The 18525-nt window shown below is 36.3% G+C and overlaps 4 protein-coding genes across 6 annotated transcripts; 2 read left to right on the forward strand and 2 right to left on the reverse strand.

Moving 5' to 3' along the window:
- Positions 1-2919: 2919 nt before the first annotated feature.
- LOC120011187 (ribonuclease P protein subunit p25-like protein) lies at positions 2920-7205 on the forward strand. The gene is made up of 9 exons (XM_038862252.1): positions 2920-3077; positions 3307-3429; positions 4291-4371; positions 4480-4568; positions 4702-4776; positions 5857-5915; positions 5995-6057; positions 6251-6442; positions 6814-7205. The coding sequence occupies exons 2-9, from the start codon at positions 3307-3309 to the stop codon at positions 6879-6881; spliced, it is 750 nt and encodes a 249-aa protein (XP_038718180.1). The 5' UTR covers positions 2920-3077; the 3' UTR covers positions 6882-7205.
- Positions 7206-8051: 846 nt separating this feature from the next.
- On the forward strand, positions 8052-11044 carry LOC120010463 (protein Abitram). Its single transcript, XM_038861262.1, has 7 exons — positions 8052-8316; positions 8449-8497; positions 8621-8746; positions 9110-9113; positions 9282-9352; positions 9440-9512; positions 10550-11044. Exons 1-7 carry the CDS (start codon positions 8208-8210, stop codon positions 10655-10657), a joined length of 540 nt encoding a protein of 179 aa, XP_038717190.1. The 5' UTR covers positions 8052-8207; the 3' UTR covers positions 10658-11044.
- A 485-nt stretch (positions 11045-11529) lies between these two features.
- On the reverse strand, positions 11530-13452 carry LOC120011354 (SKP1-like protein 1B). The gene is made up of 2 exons (XM_038862451.1): positions 13042-13452; positions 11530-11897 (listed from the first exon to the last, which is right to left on the reverse strand). Exons 1-2 carry the CDS (start codon positions 13339-13341, stop codon positions 11724-11726), a joined length of 474 nt encoding a protein of 157 aa, XP_038718379.1. The 5' UTR covers positions 13342-13452; the 3' UTR covers positions 11530-11723.
- A 1342-nt stretch (positions 13453-14794) lies between these two features.
- LOC120011055 (GDSL esterase/lipase EXL3-like) lies at positions 14795-18346 on the reverse strand. 3 transcript variants are annotated; one of them, XM_038862079.1, is made up of 8 exons: positions 18131-18346; positions 17792-18020; positions 17574-17712; positions 16357-16475; positions 16091-16221; positions 15680-15894; positions 15341-15596; positions 14795-15249 (listed from the first exon to the last, which is right to left on the reverse strand). In XM_038862079.1, exons 2-6 carry the CDS (start codon positions 17841-17843, stop codon positions 15886-15888), a joined length of 450 nt encoding a protein of 149 aa, XP_038718007.1. In that variant the 5' UTR covers positions 17844-18020; positions 18131-18346; the 3' UTR covers positions 14795-15249; positions 15341-15596; positions 15680-15885. The 3 variants fall into 3 exon arrangements, with proteins under 3 accessions (XP_038718007.1, XP_038718005.1, XP_038718006.1); XM_038862077.1 differs by having other exon boundaries at positions 15680-15914; positions 18131-18340; XM_038862078.1 differs by having other exon boundaries at positions 15341-15612; positions 15680-15914; positions 18131-18340.
- Positions 18347-18525: the final 179 nt, after the last annotated feature.

Consider the following 18525-nt stretch of genomic DNA (forward strand, 5'->3'; position numbering starts at 1 on the left):
ATGTACTTATGCTATTACATTCATCTTTTTTGCCCATATCAGCAAAGGTTTTACAATGCGTATACACAACTCAAGACTAAAGATACTGTTGTGCAAGAAGTCAGGGCATTCACAACACAAATACTGGGAAATTCTATGTATACCGCGCTAGATGATGGTTATATCCACAAAGACAGTGATCTCAAGTCAAGGATTTCCTTCAAGGTAATGTAGCTTGTTGCAATAAGCAATACCAGGCACAACATCGAATGTTGGTGGTGCATTTGGCAGTATATATGTTTGTACCTGCCAAATGCACCGCTTTTGCCTTGAACGCATCGCGTTTGGAAAAAAAAAAAAGTATTTGATCGTACAGTACATTATGATATCATCGTGGTAAGTTTGAAGCTGAAACTTAGTAAAGCTGTTTTCACACTCGACGAAACACTGTTGATTGCATTTTTGACATCAAAACACGAGATTATTTTTTAAAAATTTTACATCAATCCATCTTATTATTCAATTTATATTTTTACAAAAATAATCAAAAATTAATTGATATCAATTAAAAACATTCAAGTTTATCCTCACCTCTGCACAATATTTTTAATGACCTCGCCTCACCGGTGAGTGGTCAAAACACAACGCACTACCTCCAAATGGACCCGTTGTCTTGCTTGGTTCTTCTTTTTATTCCAATCATTATTGTCTCTAAACATGTTTTTCTAACATTCAAGTGTTTGGACATGCAGTATAGCATCACAAGAGGAGTGCACACCACACCAACTTTCTTCGTCAATGGATTTGCATTGCCTAATCCCGGTACTCCCATAGCGTTCGATGGATGGAAAAACGTCATTGACCCCCTGCTTAATGCAAAGTGAGAAGTCTCTGCACTCTCTCTTATGAAGGAATGGAGGATTTAGTTTATATAATTTGTACTTGAAATCAGTATGTTGAAGTTAAGAATCCCAAAAATAAGAACCAAAAAAGAAAGAGAGAGAATTTATTATGTGTGATGTAATAAAATTGCGTTTTCCAATGATTATTGTTGTGGTTTTTTTTTTTTTTTTTTTTTTAAATATGGAGTATTATTAGAAGATAGTCTCTTTATATCAGCTTATGTTATAAATATCCAACCGATGCCTGAGACAAATAAGAAAATAGGCCCACAAGACCTAGAGTTTGAAATTTAGGATTTATAGTTTAAATTTTAGTTTTGAGGCTATGTTTTGTATTAAGTTTACAAATATTTTGATTTTATCAAAGTTGGTAAGCCTCCTTAATCACTGCAGCTTGTCCACTTCATTGGATCATGTGCATATCATCTGGGATCGTAATGCACCAAGGTTGATGTTTTCTAACTTCTAGACAGAATATGCTTTAACTAAGGCCATGTTTGATGAAGAGGTCCCCGGAGTGGTACCATTAGTGGTTCCTTTGCGGAACCGCTTCACCAAACACCTAAAATTTGACGGTGGTACTGTCCTCACATTTTTTTATATGTGGGTCCCATATATTGTTAAATCAGTTTTTTCAAGTTTTTTAATAAAAAAAAAATGTTGTGACCCACTTGAATAATAAACATTATTGTTCAACACACCTAAAGTATATTTAGACTTAATAAATTAGATTTATGATTATAAATATATATATTATAATTATAATAATATATATTTTTAATTTGATATTTTATTTCATTTATATATGCAGTATATATTATTACAAATTTATTTAAATATTGAACTAAAGTAATTATAATTTTTACTTAATAAAATATATTTATAAATTAATAATCACTATTTATTTATTTAATTTATAATTAATTTTTTATTGAACTAAAAAATTACAATGAAAAAATACAAACAAAATATATTTTACCCAACTTAACCGCTAACAACGGTTAAAAGCTTTACCAAACACCTCACAGCTTTAAGCTCAGTTTTTTTTTTTCACAACTTAACCGTTAGCGTTGAAAATCAACACAACCGCTCTACCAAACGGTACTAAGTCACTAATAATAGGTTGTAGAATATGGAAGTATATATGATGTGTGTATATAGATGTTTCACATTGTGTGATTAACGTGAACCTCCAATCTAAGCTAAGCAATAGTTGAATTGATTCTCTCTCTGGGCTTAAGACGGATGACACTAAGGTCATGAGTTCGAACTAATCAGGAAGGAGTATTTTTGGATTTCATGGGCTTGTTCATTTCCGATGAGGTGTTAGTAGCCCCATTTCTCCTGCATAGTGAGGGAAGTTCTGGCTGCCTAAGGTTTACTCTCACTTAGTATCCAAAGGGCATGCTTGAGTCTAGACTCGATGGTTCCTCAATCGCAAATAAATAAATAAATAAATAAATGAACCTCCAATCTATCTGGCCCATTTGGAAGCCCGTGTATTTAACAATATGGGCCTCAGGGCCTTATTAAAACGTAAGTTAGTTGGGCTACTGGGCTCTACCTGCACAGCTTAGGCCTACAAGCTTCCTAGCATACCAGCGAAGAAATGCCCTATTGATATGGGCCTTATGAGCCTTTCTCAGAGAGAAGCTTGTTGGGCTAACTGGCTCCACCGGCACAGAGGTTCCTGTGAGATTTGTTCAGAAAAGAAAGGCCCATATCTTTCTGGAGTTGGGAACAGTTAGCACCATTGCCAACCAGGTCTGAGGTCTATAAAATTGCGTTTCTTCTTCTGCACGAAGTCGAAGAAGTCTTGAATCGTCATCGAATATTCGATTAAAGATGGTTCGCATTTTTCTTGCACAGTCACACATTCTATGCGTGACGGTGCAAGAAAACCATAAAACAGGACCAGAAGCAGCAGAGGTGGACGCGGGGGCCAAGGAAGTCCGTACCGAGGATTCGCTTTTATTTGTTTTAAATAAATAAAGATAAATCGGGTCAATTAATATTAGCAAATCGAATGGTCAGTTTTGGTTATGAAAATCTAACGGCTGTAAAGGGGTGGGACGGGGATGAGACTGAATATTGGTGGAAACTGAAAACGGTCATGGTTTAGGGCGTAAAAGAAGAAACGAAGCCGTAGAAGAGGGCTCCTTCTGGGTGGTGCAAGCTTCTCTTTAACTTCTTAAGGTAACTCTCAGATCCATTCAAACCTCGTCGATTATTTGGTCAAATTGCGTTTTCACTTCTGTTAGTTTTCGTCATTTGTCTTCGTTATGTGAGTTGTAATTGCATTTGCTTGTGCCGTTTCAGAAAAGAGCGGTAGTGTTGATTTCGAGTTCTTGTTCGTTATTTGGTGCGTAGGAGATTCTGATTTCGATTTTTTTTTTTTTTTTTTAAATTTGTTGTGGTGGAGTAGATGGATCGGTACCAGAGAGTGGAGAAGCCGAGAGCGGAGAGGCCAATTGACGAGAATGTGATTCGGATTACAAGTCAGGGAAGGATGCGTGGCCACATCACTTATGCCATGAGTCTGCTGCAAGTATGTTATGTTCCTCTTTTAGTTTTTCTATTTGCTTTTTAGGAATTTTGGCTGTCATGTTGCCTATTCATGTTTTTCTTGTATGTAAAAGGAAATTAAAACTATACAAATTGTGTTATTGGAACCTGTCTGGACTCTGGACATATAGGCCATGTTTGGTGCCGTAGATGGAACAGGAGATGGATAAACTGTGTAGGAGAAGCTTAGCGGGAAGGATGGATAATGATAAAATATTAGGTTACTTGTTTGGTGTAAGATGCATAAACGACCCTATCATACAAGTACATAAATTAAAAGCATTGTAATGTCTGACTCTACAAGGAACCGGGGGGACAACATTCGTGGGAGATAAATAACACAAAAACACTTAAGAATACAATGACTCAATCTCAATCATATGTATAATCGTAGATCTAAATTATGAAATTTCCTAGCATTTATTAGCAAATTTGCTTATGCATGGTGTGCATCCATCAGCCTCAAGAGTGATTGAAGATCAATGTAAAAAGTGATAATTACAACTTATTATCTTGTGAATGCACATAAAAAATGTACTTTGAAGGAATTTTGGTCAATATTATTTTTAATTTGTTGGAATGTACTTTGAATGTTTTTAAATATTGTGTTTCTCAATTCCTTGAATGGTGACGCTTTGCATAATGAAGCCAAGAATGCATTATTTGGTAGTGTTGTTTTTGAGTTTTGAGTCTTCTGGCTAGAAGATGTTGCGCCTTCCCTTGAAATAGCTTGTGGAAAACTCTCCTCTCACCCCCCCCCCCCACACCCCCAAAAAACAAAACCTTTGCCTAGTTACTTTCTAATACTGTTGCCCTCATTTGTCCTCTTACAATTTTCGTGTAGGAGAAAGGTTCAAATGAAATTGTGTTCAAGGCAATGGGAAGAGCTATCAACAAGACTGTAACCGTAGTGGAGTTGATAAAGGTCTTGTCTATTTTCTGCTACACCATCTCAGTTTCCTATGTGATTGAGCTTTGTTGGCCTTACAAGTTTCGGCTTGTCGATGTACTTATTATTATATCGGGTATGCAGAGAAGAATCGTTGGACTTCATCAGGTTACGTCTATTGGATCCACTGATATAACTGATATATGGGAGCCCTTGGAGGAAGGCCTCCTGCCGTAAGCATAGCCTGAACTTGGTTTTGCACAAAATTTGTTGCGGCCCGCGGGCTTAATATTTGAGAGTATTTACCCCCGTTTGTTTCTTTTGGTTTCTTTTGTGAACTTCTTGTTATAATTTTTTTAATGGCAGTTTGGAAACTACAAGACATGTCTCAATGATTACAATAATCCTTTCAAAGAAACAACTGAATACATCTGCCATTGGGTTAGTCTGCTGTTATTTTTTTCCTTATAAATATGAATGCTCTTATCCTTTCATATGCCGCGATATAGCTTGTAATATGCTTTCTTTGCGTCTTACCTTCTCTCTCTATATTTTTACTTAGTGCTGCAAATGCTCTTTGAATTCCCTCACACATTTTTGTATCATACTTTGAAATCCCCTTTTTTCCCTGATACAAACAGAAAAAATAAGAGTTTTTCTGTTTTAAGTGATAAGTCGTTAGGCTATCACAGTGCTGATTGAGCTGTCATTTACGGCAAAGGATATTTTTTTGAAATTTTGATATATTGCTCTATATGTTTTTGACTGGACATATTGTGCTACATTTTCCTCAGTACATAGTTGATGGATTATAGTGAAATGGTTTTGACTTTGGCCATAAGAAATGGGAACATAATGAAGCCATGATTGCATTGAGAAAGAGGCATTTATTTACTTTTTATTAAAGCTAAACTTTCTTATAGAGAAATGAATAAAAAAACACTCTTTTCTGGTGCTAATTGCTGTACAAATAATCGTAAATTCTTGTTAAAACTTGAAAATCCAAAATCAGATCTTTTATTAATTAGAAGTTAATTGTGTTTCAGTTTGTCTTCACCCTTATTTGTAAGAAAGGTACCAATGATAAACCCAATAACGATAAGTTGTAAACCTTAATACGTGACCCAGTGATAGAGTTGTAGGGGTGCAACCTAGAGGATACAAGTTTAATTCCTGGAAACAACCTCTCCACATATTATGTGAGGGTAAGATTTGCATACGTCCCACCTGTCCCCATCTCCACCTATTGTGGGAGCCTTGTGCACTGAAGTTGTTTTGTTTGTTTGTGAACCTTAATATATAGTGTAATGATGGCTGTCAAAATATAAGATCTTTAAGGTTATGCTACAGTAGCTTGCTACAATTAGGATATTATGTTAGTTTTTTGCTAGCCCTTTTTCCCAACTTCCATTCTTTCTGAGTTGGTAAAAGAACTTGCCCTTGGTTAAATAGAATTTCTGGTGTTATGGTGCCATAAATATAGCCTTTAGGCTGTCACTCATGTGATGCTACCAACTTCAGGTATCAGCCTCCATTATCTGCCGAACTGGTGAAGGTGTCTGCAGATTTTGATTATGGAGGTAACTCTTTACATGATTAAATAAGCGCATTGTTCTCTTCTCTATATTTATTTAAAATTATCTTCTCTATTGCCTGCAGAGGGTTCTACAAATGTTCGAGGTAGGGGTCGTGGGGCCAGAGGAGGGGGAAGGGGGGCTAGAGGTGTGTCTCTTTGATGTATCTTGTTGTTAGCTCATTGACAAAGGGATAAATTTACTTGTTGAATTAATGTTTATTCTCCTTGATTATAATCATCTGCTTTAAGAAAGTTAACATAGGGAAATGTATAAATGATTGGAAATTTAAGACTAATTTAGTAAGGGATTTATAGTATGGTAGTTGCAATGTCTTTCAGGGAATGGTTTTGGATCAGCAGATTATGAGGATGGAGGTTGGGACCGCAATCGTGGCTATTCAAGGGGCCGCGGTCGAGGAAGAGGCCGTGGTTTTCATGGCCATGGAAGGTCGGGAGGAGGATACAACACACCTCCAGTTGATGCACAGCAAGATGGAGGCTACTATCATGAAACCCCTGTTCAAGGCCGTGGTATAGTTGCTTGTATTTACTTCTCTATTAACAGTGTCTTAACTTTTTGTCCATCAATGCTTGAAAGTATCTTATTTTAGGTTTGCATAATGTTTTCAATATTTTTTTTATAAACGTTTTCATTAATTGGCCATTAATTTATGCATGGTATTCTTCATTAATCTTTACTTAAAATTTGATTTTCATATTAATAAATCTTAGGGGACGATCAGGCGTCTGTAAAATCATGAGATAAGGAAGGCATGTCATATAGGTAGCTGTAGCTGCCTTCTCAAATGATAAAGAATTGCATTGCTGAGTGATAATGTTTATGTGAATTTATATGAACATACATTGATACTGTACCATGTGTTTGGTTGACTTTGTTCTAGGTCGAGGTCGTGGTCGTGGAAGGGGCCGTGGCTTTAGGTCTAATGGGCCAATCCAGGCAACAGTATGAGATGTGTGCTGGGCTTCTCTCCCGTGAAATTTGTGTGAGCTGTGTTTTGATGCCTTCTCCAGTTAGTTCTATGCTTTTGTTAGTTTTTCTTTTCTTTTCTTTCCTTTTTTTCCCCGTTTCTTTGTATGTATCTACTAGTAGTCATTTTAACTTTAGGATATGTGAATGCATAACTTCTATAGACTAATGTTATTATTAGCTTCAAACCATGGCCTTGCCAGGAAGTCCCTTTTTAAATTGGTTGATTGTAGGTGACAAACAGTTGTAACTTTTTTTGTGACCAGAGCAGCAATTCTTTTATTAAACAAGTTTAACTCTTTTTTTTTTTGGTAGAGTAGTGCTTTTTGGTTTTAGACTCCTAGTATGTATCATGTATGAGAGAGTTTTGCCGTGCACTTTTTCCTTGCCTTCTCAAGGGTTTTGATTATTTTTGAATTTATTTTGGCCTCTCTTTATTGAACAACTTATGGTAGCAAGATGCAAGTAGCTAGCTGTGTGACTGGCATACTTGTAAGAATGAATTTTGCCATTTCTTGTCAACAATGAAGGAGATGGAAGAAGAGTCTATTCAATATGCTTGTTTTTTCTGTTTTCATTTTTGGGAAACTCTGAAATAATTCGGAAAACAAGTTTGGTACACAAATAAAAAACCAAAAGAAGACATCAATGAGAATTGGCTTGGTTGACAATCGGGTAGGTTAAGTATATGTGCTCAAGGTTCGATTTCAAATGTAAGCATTAGTTCGATTTCAAATGCAAGCATGATTCTTGTGGTATTTTGAAAAAAATATATATTATGAAAGAAGACGCTTTCTGAAAATAAAAACAAAGAAAATAAACCAAACCCAAACGGAGAAAATGATGAGCCTTTTGAAGCAACTCCAAATTTGGGCCTTCTTTATTGTTTGTTTTCTGTCGTTGTTGGATTGGAAACCCGATAACAGTCGGGCCCAACATGTAATGTTCATTGGGTTCCACTTTCTCGTTTGTCCAACTAAATAATATGTTGGGCTCAAAAGTACCAGCCCGAATTACTTGATACTATTGATCCAGCCCATTTAAATGTTCACATTTAAGCCCAACAGGTCCAAAGAGTTATTTGGGCTCGTCCATACTGGCCTGCAAATTTTGGGCCCATTTAAACTAAAGAAGAAGACTACAGAGTACAGACAGAGTAGAGAGAGTTGGGCCACACGACGCTGAAAATCGAATCCAATGAGCGATCACCGGCACCACGATGAAAACGACGGACGAGAAGAAGCTGCAGTGGAAACTGATCCGACCTCACAATCAAAGCAACAACGGTAGCAACTAGAAGAAGGAAGCATGCAAGAAGATCACGAATTGCGCAAGCTTCTGGTGCCGGACATTGGAGATCTTCCTCTTATTCCTCCCTCAGCCGTCGAAACTAACTTCGCCTCTTACTTCGCTGCAGGTTCTTTTTTTCACTGATTGGATCCTCATTCAAATATGTATTGCTATGTTGAACCCTAAGTTTTGCTCTGCTCTAGCTTGTTATGTGAATTTCATGGTACTGATTGTCTTTTCCGTCTTTGAATTTACGAAGATTTTATGAAGCCAGGACATGATCAGTATATTTACCGCCATGCAAACGGGTAGAAGTCTTTTTTTGTGAATATTTTTGATGATGTTTATCTTTTAGAATTATGTTCTATTGTTATTGTGGATCAAAATGGAAATTCAATCAATAAGAACTGATTGTTTCTTTTTACCAAAAGCTTGTGTGTGATTGGCTTGGCTTCTACACATGTTGCTTTTAAGGATGAAGGAGGAATCACAGCTGTTGATTTCAATGTTGGCAAATCTGATAGGAGTGGCGTGAAAGTCACTGGGAAGCGAAGAGGGTAATTATGATGCTAATTTTGATTAGGATTTGTGATTTCAGTGAATATATATGAAAATGCCAAGTATTAAGAAATGCCTTCTTATAACTTGATGAAACATAAGCTGGTTATGACTGCTTATTTGAAAGGATTATTACAGAGTTCAAATTAAACCTAATAATTTTAGAACTCTTTATTTTTCCGGTTGTGAATAATTACTCAGCCTTTATTGCATTATGTTTGTCTTTTCATTTCGTTAGCTTGACTCTCATATAATGCACTATTGTATTTCTTCATGTTAATGAATATACTCATAGGTTCTTGTAAAGCACAGAATGGCAATTGTGCTCTACTAATTATATTTCTAAAATGAATTGGTGCTAGAATTGTAACAAACCCCACCCCCTTCATATGAGCAAGAATGAAAAATATCTGAACTGTAGTTTGAGTTTGGGAAGATATTTTCCACGTTTGACCTTTTGTAATCAGAATCCAGTTATTTTTTTCTTCAGTCTCTTAGATAAGATTTTACTGAAATCAGTGATGATATTCACAGAATGCACAACTCTTTGAGTCGAATACAGCTTTGTGTAAAGTTTGCACGAGCACTTCTTCTTTTATTGTCAGGTAAAGATATGCTCTATTCAATTTTCTTTTTCAGCTCCTCGTTTACTGAGGAAATAAAACTTTGTGAATTTTTGTGGTTTTTGACAGGTGTTGCGTTAAAGGCTCTCTGTTGGAAGTGAATGATAGATTAATTGAAAAACCAGAATTGCTTAATTCTTCGGTGAGAATAACTCAATTCCTACAAGATTGATTGTCACATTAGTTTACACTTTACGAAAACCATCACATTGCTTGAATTTATGATCGAATGTTCCCGTTAAATTACATAATTTATTAGTAGGTTTTCCTTAGAAGGACTATTCTTAATTCTTTTTGGGGCATCCTGATATTACTTTTTTTAAAAAAAATTCTCTACTCGCATCAGTTCAAAATAATGAGAAACCAGTAGTAACTCTTTAATGAATGGTAAATTGTAAGCTGAAATGAAATATATTTCAAAACAATGCTGCTTGTCATTGTTGCCTATCTGTTAGTAACTCGAGATACTGTCATGCCAGCTTGTTTTTCTTTGTTTGATATCTTGCGATAATGCATCTTTCAGTTTATGTTCTTATGCTAGTTTAACAGCAACAATGATATTGCATTGAAAAAAATGGCAACAAGAATACAACTCCCAGGCAATTTAATCAATGCATATGGAGGCTGGTTCTTATCGATTGTTAAACAGCTTATTGGTAATTCAGAATGCTTGTGTCATTGTGCAAAATGATTTGAATGGTTCCAACTGAACTAATTCTGATTCGGGGATGGGAAGCCGATGAAATATTATGGAAATTAGCAGGAGTGGCATATTTGTCTGATATTGACTACCATTATGTAATGATACTAATGTTTCTTTTTTTTATTGAAGTTTGATCGGTATGAGCATCGCAATGTGAGATTTATATTCTTTTGGCCACCACGAAGAGAAATACAGACTTTATTAATCATGAACCGGCCACTATATCCTAATTAAACGTTGGTCCCGTCTTCAAGCTAATTTAGTTTGGGTATTGTAGATTGGTTGGAGTGATTTGGTCTCTTAATATCTTAAATGGAGTGTGTGTCTATGTGGGTAATATTTTTTTGAGATGTGATGGTGAAAAGATCCAGTTGGAGATTTTCAGTATCAGATTACCACAAACTTTGTTGTATTTGTTGGTTATTTGCCGACTCCCACAGTCCCACTCATTTGCTTCTTTCTTGACCAATTTGCAGCCTGATAGAGAAGGGTATGTTGCTATTATCATGCCAAAGCCTGCAGATTGGCTCAAGATTAAGGGTTCTTTGCTGAGCCGTGAAGAATACAAGATATTGAGAGGGTAAAGGCTTAACAATTGAAAAACTTGGAATCATCTCTGGACTTGTACCTTGAAAGAATGCAACAATGAAAGGCATCAGCAGCCTCACTAAATTGCATGCTTTGACTAGAATCCCTCCACCATTGGTGCTTGAGACATTCCCCATCAGGTTGACCTTTTTACTCTCTTTAACATTTGTAGTTCTCAGTCAGAAACCGAAGGATCATCTGGTGCTTTTGCAGTTTTGTATCATTAGTGAAATTTATTTGGCAAAAAATTATTATTGCCATGATCTAAACAAGATTAATTATTGAGTGATTTGGTAACTTTTTTTTTCTTAAGACTTTTCTCTGTTAGTACACCTATTGATTTTAAGCTACATAATAGGATGGCCATCCCTGTCATCGGTCACAATCTGACGAATTGAATTTTTTTGATAGGATGCAAAGTTAGATGCTCTTGTTTCAGTAGTATGGTATAGTGTGAACAAGGGATCGTTGGTTGAGATGGTGCACTTTATCTTAGTATCTCTTAGCGCATGTGAAAGGTCAAGTCTCATGAATGTTTTCATTATCGTAATTCATGAAATGAGTCTTGCTCAACTTACATGTGCAAATGCTACCCTACGTTATCTGGGCCTCAAGTCATGTCTCAATTGGTGGATATGACCTGAAGTGAACAAATGTCACCTTGCGTTATCTGGGCCTTGATTCATGTCTCAACTAGTGGATATGACCTAAAGTTTACCAGCCAGTTGTGTAACTCGAAGACTTGTGCCACTCAATAGGCCTTGATTGGCATATCTAGTCTATTATCATGATTACTATAAAAAAAAGACACAAGTGATGAACTCGATGGGATTGTTGTCATGATATCGCTATGGCTAGATTAGCATAATAGCAATCGGGTGAGAAACACGTAAAGCAGAATGGAAGTTGTTTTTCAGAAGAGACCCCTAGAGCAAGAATTTAAACCAGTATTACAGAGTTTTACACAATACAAGATTAGGGAAACAGCAATCCATGCCAACACAAAATGAAGGGAAGAAACAATATAAATAGTTTGTTTGTTTTTTTTTCACTTCATGTCCCTCACTCAAAAGCCCACTGGTTCTCCCGACGAACCTCCTCCTCTTCCTCCGGTGTAAAATCATTCTTGATATTGAAAGTCTTCCGGATCTCCTCTGGTGTTTTCCCCTTAATCATATCTGCCACTGTCTGACAAGTAAGGTCCAGCAAGCCCTTGATATTGAGATAGTTGGCAGCCTGCAAATCGAATAAAACTATAAAGGCTCACAAATTAAAGATGGTGTACCAACGTAAAATGCAGCATAATGATGCACGAGAATACATGCCTACTGCACAGCGCAGAAGAATAAACCAGAGTTTAAATAAACCCAGTTAACCAAAAAATACTATGTCAATATTGTGCATATCCAAAGAAGCACAAGGTGCATATTGCATGGGCTTGGGGAAAATCTGATGTGAACGCTAATCTCATCTGCCAATTTCAACTAAGAAACCAAAATCTGCCTCATTCCTCGCAACACTTTGATTTAATAAAGGAGGAACCCCCCCCCCCCCCTAAAATTGCTGGAAAAGGCTTTGATGAAAATGGAACCTTCTAGAGCATTTGTTACCAAATTAAGTGAACCAGCACAAGATCTCCAAAAATATATATATGTGTGTGTGTGTGTGTGTGTGTGTTCATGCTTAACATGAACCAGCAATATCAGATTCATATATCACAGTTTACCCCCAATTCGATAACCTTACCATAGCAACATGAGAGAAAATATGATCAATTAAACAATAGCTTGACCATCTAAAACACAAAATAAAACATCATACAATCCAATAATTGTCAAAGGCTTAATCAGTTAACTTGCCTGCATGTCAGCACATTGAAAAAAACGTGACTCTTAGCAAATAGAAGCAATTCGCCAATGCATACAAGATGGAGCTGAAAGAAACAATTAATACTTTGACATTACGGGTGCCAGTTCATTTACTCATGAGGTTACATTCTACACATAACGTTTAAAGCATACAAGCCAGAGAAACAAACACAAACACCCATGATGACTCTCATGGTTGGCAAAGGAAAGTGCAATCAACAATCTATGCTTTCAAGTTTACCAAAAGTACTACCTCGTTTCTTTAAAGCACAGAAAATTGCAAGTAGCAGCCCAGAGACATATTCAACTTTCACCACTAGAATTTTAATTTACAACATAAACTCACAATATATCGTGGGGGAAAGAGAATATCACCACGAGGGCTATCAAATCAAAAGGGGAAAATTTATAATATGGGAAACAAAATCGAAAATCCAAACATATGGATCAAAAGCAAACCAACTCATGCAAAAAATAGAAACCCTCAAAAGAGAGATCAAGGAGTCACTGACCAGGATGAGATCGAAGAGGGTGGCCTGGTCGACCTTGACGAACTCGGCGTCCCAAGCCTTGAGTTCATCGTCAGCTGTCGCGGGGCGCTCTTCAGCCTTTGCAGCGTCGACGTGCTTCTTGCTGTACTCGATAACCTTCGAGAGGATCTTGCTGGTGACGTTGGGAAGCGGGATCCCGTTATCGGCACAATCGTCCTCGATCATGTGCTTAATGGTCTGCGATTCCAAAGCCACGGCCTCGTCGACCTCGAAAGTCTCTCCATCGGAGCTCTTCAGAGTGATTTTCCTGCTAGTCGACATGATTGATTAAAGGAACCGTTTATTAAGAACCCTAACGCTAGCAGAGAAACAGAGAGAAGAGAGGAAGAGAGAGAAAGAGTCCGATGATTGGACCGGATAGAGAGAAGACTTGATGACCGGTTCATGGGGGACACTTTTTTATTTATAGGACGAGAGTAACCACTAACCCGTGATTCCGTGAACCGTGATGGGTAAAAACGGAAATTAACATAGAATTCTCTATTTTTAATTTCAATAATATTTATTTATTTTTTTTTGTCCCAAAGTAAAATCCCATGCTTTGCACGTTCAACGGTTCAAGCACTCAAGCAGCCGACGAGATTGACCCTGTTTTGAATGTTGCCAAAACATTTTTATTTCAAGATATGCTTTGACCAATATACTCAGATTTCAAAAATTGGAAGAGGATTGTATATCTACTAATATTGGTTTGGTTTGGTTTGTTTTTTTTTTTTTTTGTTAGAAACTACCACATCGGTAGTGTATGGGTTAATAGTCAATACATAAAAGAGTGATCTACTTTCTTAACTTACAATAACCATTTTTTCAAGTGAACCTTAAATGTTGATTAGGCCGAACCTCTCTGACCTAATTCAGGGATCACAAATCCATGAGGGGCTCAATTCCAACGAGTCTAGAGCGGATAAATTAAAGAATTATTGTATGTAGGTGTGAGCCTCAAATTATAATTTTTTGTTTTTCCTCGTATTATCTAATTTTTCAAGTGATTTTCGGTTTCCTAATTGGACAATCACAAGTGTTTTCAGAATTTTTTTTTTTTGAAAAATGAAAAATAAAAACGTGAAATGCATGAAAAACAAGCATACTAAAGAGACATAAAACCACAAAGTAATTGAGTAAAGCATTCCTTCCTTCTAAATCAAACTGATTGTCATGCATGTTTATAATTGGATAATTACGCCTCAAGAAAAAGACAAAAGGCACTAACACAAACTGATTGTCATGCATGTTTATTGGTTTGAGTCATATTTGGTCTTATCCAATCATATCTATACACAGGAAAGTTTTTTATAAACTTAATCTGGAGACCAATGTATATAAAGATATATACTAATATACTTTTGAGGGATCAGGACATGTAAAAATGTACTATATAGAGGTCCTAAATTTTAATTTGATTCCCACTGACAGTAATATTTTGACGGCCACGAGTCGGGTTTTGGTCAAACTTACTTTGTCGTCAGATGTTAAACTTATATGCGCGTGGACTTGATGGCTTGAGTTTAGACTCATATCGGATGTACAATGGACAAACTTATATGATGTCGTTTTCGGTTTAAAAAGAGAGTCCTAATTCAAGAACCTAATGAATCACTTAGCGATATGAATTTCTTGGATGATGATTTTGTGCTCTTGTTTCCCAACTGAGAGATTCCCAAAAATAAACGAAACATGTACTTTTATGCATCTGGACATGTACAAGATTCTTCGGTGTACAGAGAGAGATGTAAGACGAAGTAAATCAAGAACCTTAAAATAAAACATATAGTATAGGTTGCCAAATTTAAGGTAGTAGTACTGCCAGTTGCCCAAACTTGACAATATTGAAATTCTAAGGCTTCTGTAACAGGCAACATGCATGTCGTAGCATCAGCACTCTACATTCTACAAGTCTATAAACTGAAGACATAAAAATCTTTAAGAGCCTAACCTGACAAATTTATTCATCTAAACTGAACTTAGCACAATGAGAAATCATTCAAATGCTACGTATTTTCGGGAGGATTTTGGGGATGATGATTTTATATGTTTTTTCCGAGGGATGGCCGGAATCCCAGAACACATACTTTGATGCGTTTAGACATGTAAATGGACTCAAACGGTTGCATAATGGAGCTATTTCAAACCCTCCTGTACCACAACATCCTCTATCGCCAACCTCTAAACCTGAAAAATGACAAAACACAATATGTTCTATCACCAATCAATATGCATATATAATCAGGCCTCTTAATTACATTAACTGTTAACCAATTACCTGATTTTTTAGGATTTTTTATGAGATTGTCGAGCGGGTTGTAAATATCTGCGTAGGTTATTCTAGCTCCGGTAAGATTGTGTTTTAGATTTATGAGCTTGGATTGTAGTTTAGAGTTGAACATTTCCACGGCCCAATTTGCAGACTCTGAGCACACTCTAAGTACCCCTCCTGCTAATGTTCTTCCCACCGGTAGGCATCCCAATGGTAGCGTACCAAAGAAAGCTATTCTTCGCGCCCCTAGGCCATATAAATCCTACCAAGTATATGGTCTAGTACATTGAGAAAAATTCATTACAGTAGTCTAGAAATAAATAAAATTTATATATATATATATACCTTGATAAAGTCTGAAGCCCATTTGACCATTTGAGAAGTGTAGGAATTGAGATCATACTCAAGTACTCTTAATTTGGGAGTAAAGTAGGTGATGGCAATGTCATTATTTCCTGAAGACACAAGAAATATGCTTTCTGATATGATTGATTTTGCTCTGTGTTCTCCAACAACTCCTTTAAGCCTGGCCTGGTACTTCTTGAAGAGACTTAACTGATCTGATAAGTGTCAAAATTGACTTCAGTTTGTTCATCCAAAGAAAAATGATTAATCAGTTGATGATATTAAGATTATTAATACTTCAAGAGTGTTATATATATATATATGTGTGTGTGTGTGTGTGTGTGTGTGTGTGTGTGTGTGTGTATATATATATATGTATATATATATATATGTATGTATATACATGTATACCTGTATTCGAGCTGTTAAATCATCAAGTCCTGAGCCTCCAGAAGCAAAGCATACACCTGTTGGGAGATCTTTATCTTTCAACTTTGGATCAAGATATGCTGACATGGTATCTTTCACTCCAAAAGCTTTAGCTGGAGAAGAAAAGCAACACTTTATTTAGTCAAATGAGCTTAAGATAGAGAATCCGATCGAAAAATATATACGATAAAGGTTTGAATGATGATGATGAAACGTTTGTGATGCAGACAATAAAAATTCATCCTTACCAATCAAATCAGAAGGGACTTTTCCATTGCAGAATCTTCCGGTGGCTACCTGTCCCGGAAAACCCTTCCGTAGGGAGGGAAATTGCATTTTGAAATTGTTTCTAGATTGTTGTTGTTCCCTGTATCAAGAATTGAATCTCCAAATGAAAAAACAGCAGGAACATTAGTGCTTTTTTCAAGCTTTATAGTAACTTCTGCTGAAGCACAGACTAGTAGCACAAGCACATGAACTAGTAGTATTGGAAAATTAGGCCTTTTGATGCTCTGCATATCCTCCTAAGTGTTGCTCTATTAACCTTAATTTTACAAATATGTTTTGGTGAGTATGCACAGTAATATATATATACACACACACACACACACAATAGATCAAAGTGCATCTGGTTTAAATAATTCCATCAGATATTAAATTTCATAATTAATTCAAGGTCACCCAAAAGAGCATTCAATTATATTCAACTAGAGAGTCAGATATATTAAATATTTTAACCTAACTATTTTCAAAGTATGATGATTCAAAGAAAAGATTGTAATAGAAACAGAGGTAAATCTGGAACAGTTTATTTATTTATTTTGTGTAACTGAACCTTAAGTAAGAGTATTAAAAATTGTTTTCATTGAGTATTTAGTTTAAGGGTATATTTTATGCATATATATAGCCATAAATGGAAATTAATCTTCCCATGGAAACGTTGTTAAGAGGAACGGACACATTACTCTAAATTTTTTTTTGAAAAAACGACATTGTACAAGCTTGCTTTTTAGACATTTTGATATGACCTATACTTGGGCTGTCAAACTCGCATGTACAAAAATAGTTTCACACATGACAATGTAAATTGGGTCAAAACCCAGTGTGTGGTCACAAAAATATTGCTTCCAATAGAAAATCGAACTCAGGACCTTCCGAGGCCATGCGGCTTAGCCTAGAGAGATTCACCACTAGGCTATCACCCAAGTGGTTAAACTAACACTTTAGAAAAGGTGCAATGTTGACAACTTTGCTTAGACAGAAGTGCAAGCTTATGTGTGTATACATGTATTGTGTGTTTTAAGGACCTAGCTACTTAAGTGAGTGAACAAGGCATCACCAAGATACATTATTGAAGCTATCACATGTGAAATCAGAGAATACCAGCCACTTGATTCAGGCTACATTGGAAGTAATTCAGATGCATCAGCAAGAAAGGTCATTGCAGAAGAATTTGTTAACATACTTCTGCAGGAATAGAGAGACGAGGATCTTGTATGCTTTGTCTGTAGGATGATCACTGTCCCAAAATAAATAATCATACGCATCCGCTGTACAAATGGCTGGATTCAATTTGTTACATAAAATTGAGGTCTCCATCAACCCTGTGTAAACAAAAATCAGATATAAGCACATAATAAGCTGATGTAAAGGAATATCGTTTACTGTGAACAAAATTTTTACCATATTCTTCTGGGTTTTCTATGAGATCAAACAAAGGATTATACAAGTCCATAAACACTCTCCTGGCTTGAGGAAGGTGTTGTTTAAAATAATCTAGCTCAGACGATATCTTGGTGTCCAGAAACTGTGCTGCTTTGTTGTAATTGTCGGAACATTTTCTCTAAATCCCTCCAGCTATAGTTCTTACTGTTAGAACTCCAATCTTACATGCCCCGAGTCCATATAGACCCTTGTAAAAAAAAAAAAAAAAAAAAAACATGTAAGAGAGATCAAGATGCCTAAACATCAACTAACTAGTGAAATTGTGTCTGCTTTAGTATATCAAGCTCGTTCGTTTACCTTTCAAACGAACACTAATCGAGTTTTGAGGGAGCCAGTTCGCGAGCAGCTCGCTGAATGCCCGTCTCTCCTTCTGCAGCCCTAACAACAGCAAAACGAATGGCCGGACGTGGACGAGATGAATGCGGTTACCTGCTCAATGGACCATGCTAGGCCCGTTTATTGAAAGATCATGAAAGATTAAATTGCATATTATCTTTTTCGGACCGTATTCTAAATCCGTTCACTTATTTAATTGACACGTGATATTGTTCAAAATCAACGTCAGGTATTTAACGATTTATAGATACATCTAATGGTTTATAGATGCATGATTTTTTATCCCATTTTTCACATGGCCAAGACCAGTAAAAATTCCATATTTTTCCAATGTCCAAATCCCCTTGATATAAATT

The sequence above is a fragment of the Tripterygium wilfordii genome, chromosome 12 (genome assembly GCF_013401445.1).
Source record: "Tripterygium wilfordii isolate XIE 37 chromosome 12, ASM1340144v1, whole genome shotgun sequence".
NCBI classification, from domain to species: domain Eukaryota; kingdom Viridiplantae; phylum Streptophyta; class Magnoliopsida; order Celastrales; family Celastraceae; genus Tripterygium; species Tripterygium wilfordii.

Coding starts and splice junctions, on each gene's coding strand:
- LOC120011187 (XM_038862252.1), top strand. CDS start 3,307: ATGGATCGGTACCAGAGAGTGGAGAAGCCGAGAGCGGAGAGGCCAATT. Junction 4,569..4,701: donor TTGGAGGAAGGCCTCCTGCC/GTAAGCATAGCC, acceptor TTTTAATGGCAG/TTTGGAAACTACAAGACATG. Junction 4,777..5,856: donor CTGAATACATCTGCCATTGG/GTTAGTCTGCTG, acceptor TACCAACTTCAG/GTATCAGCCTCCATTATCTG.
- LOC120010463 (XM_038861262.1), top strand. CDS start 8,208: ATGCAAGAAGATCACGAATTGCGCAAGCTTCTGGTGCCGGACATTGGA. Junction 8,498..8,620: donor ATTTACCGCCATGCAAACGG/GTAGAAGTCTTT, acceptor TTTTACCAAAAG/CTTGTGTGTGATTGGCTTGG. Junction 9,513..10,549: donor CAGAATTGCTTAATTCTTCG/GTGAGAATAACT, acceptor ACCAATTTGCAG/CCTGATAGAGAAGGGTATGT.
- LOC120011354 (XM_038862451.1), bottom strand. CDS start 13,341: ATGTCGACTAGCAGGAAAATCACTCTGAAGAGCTCCGATGGAGAGACT. Junction 11,898..13,041: donor CCCTCTTCGATCTCATCCTG/GTCAGTGACTCC, acceptor TTCGATTTGCAG/GCTGCCAACTATCTCAATAT.
- LOC120011055 (XM_038862077.1), bottom strand. CDS start 17,843: ATGGACTTGTATAATCCTTTGTTTGATCTCATAGAAAACCCAGAAGAA. Junction 17,713..17,791: donor AGAAAACCCAGAAGAATATG/GTAAAAATTTTG, acceptor TTGTTTACACAG/GGTTGATGGAGACCTCAATT. Junction 16,222..16,356: donor AGTCCCTTCTGATTTGATTG/GTAAGGATGAAT, acceptor TTTCTTCTCCAG/CTAAAGCTTTTGGAGTGAAA.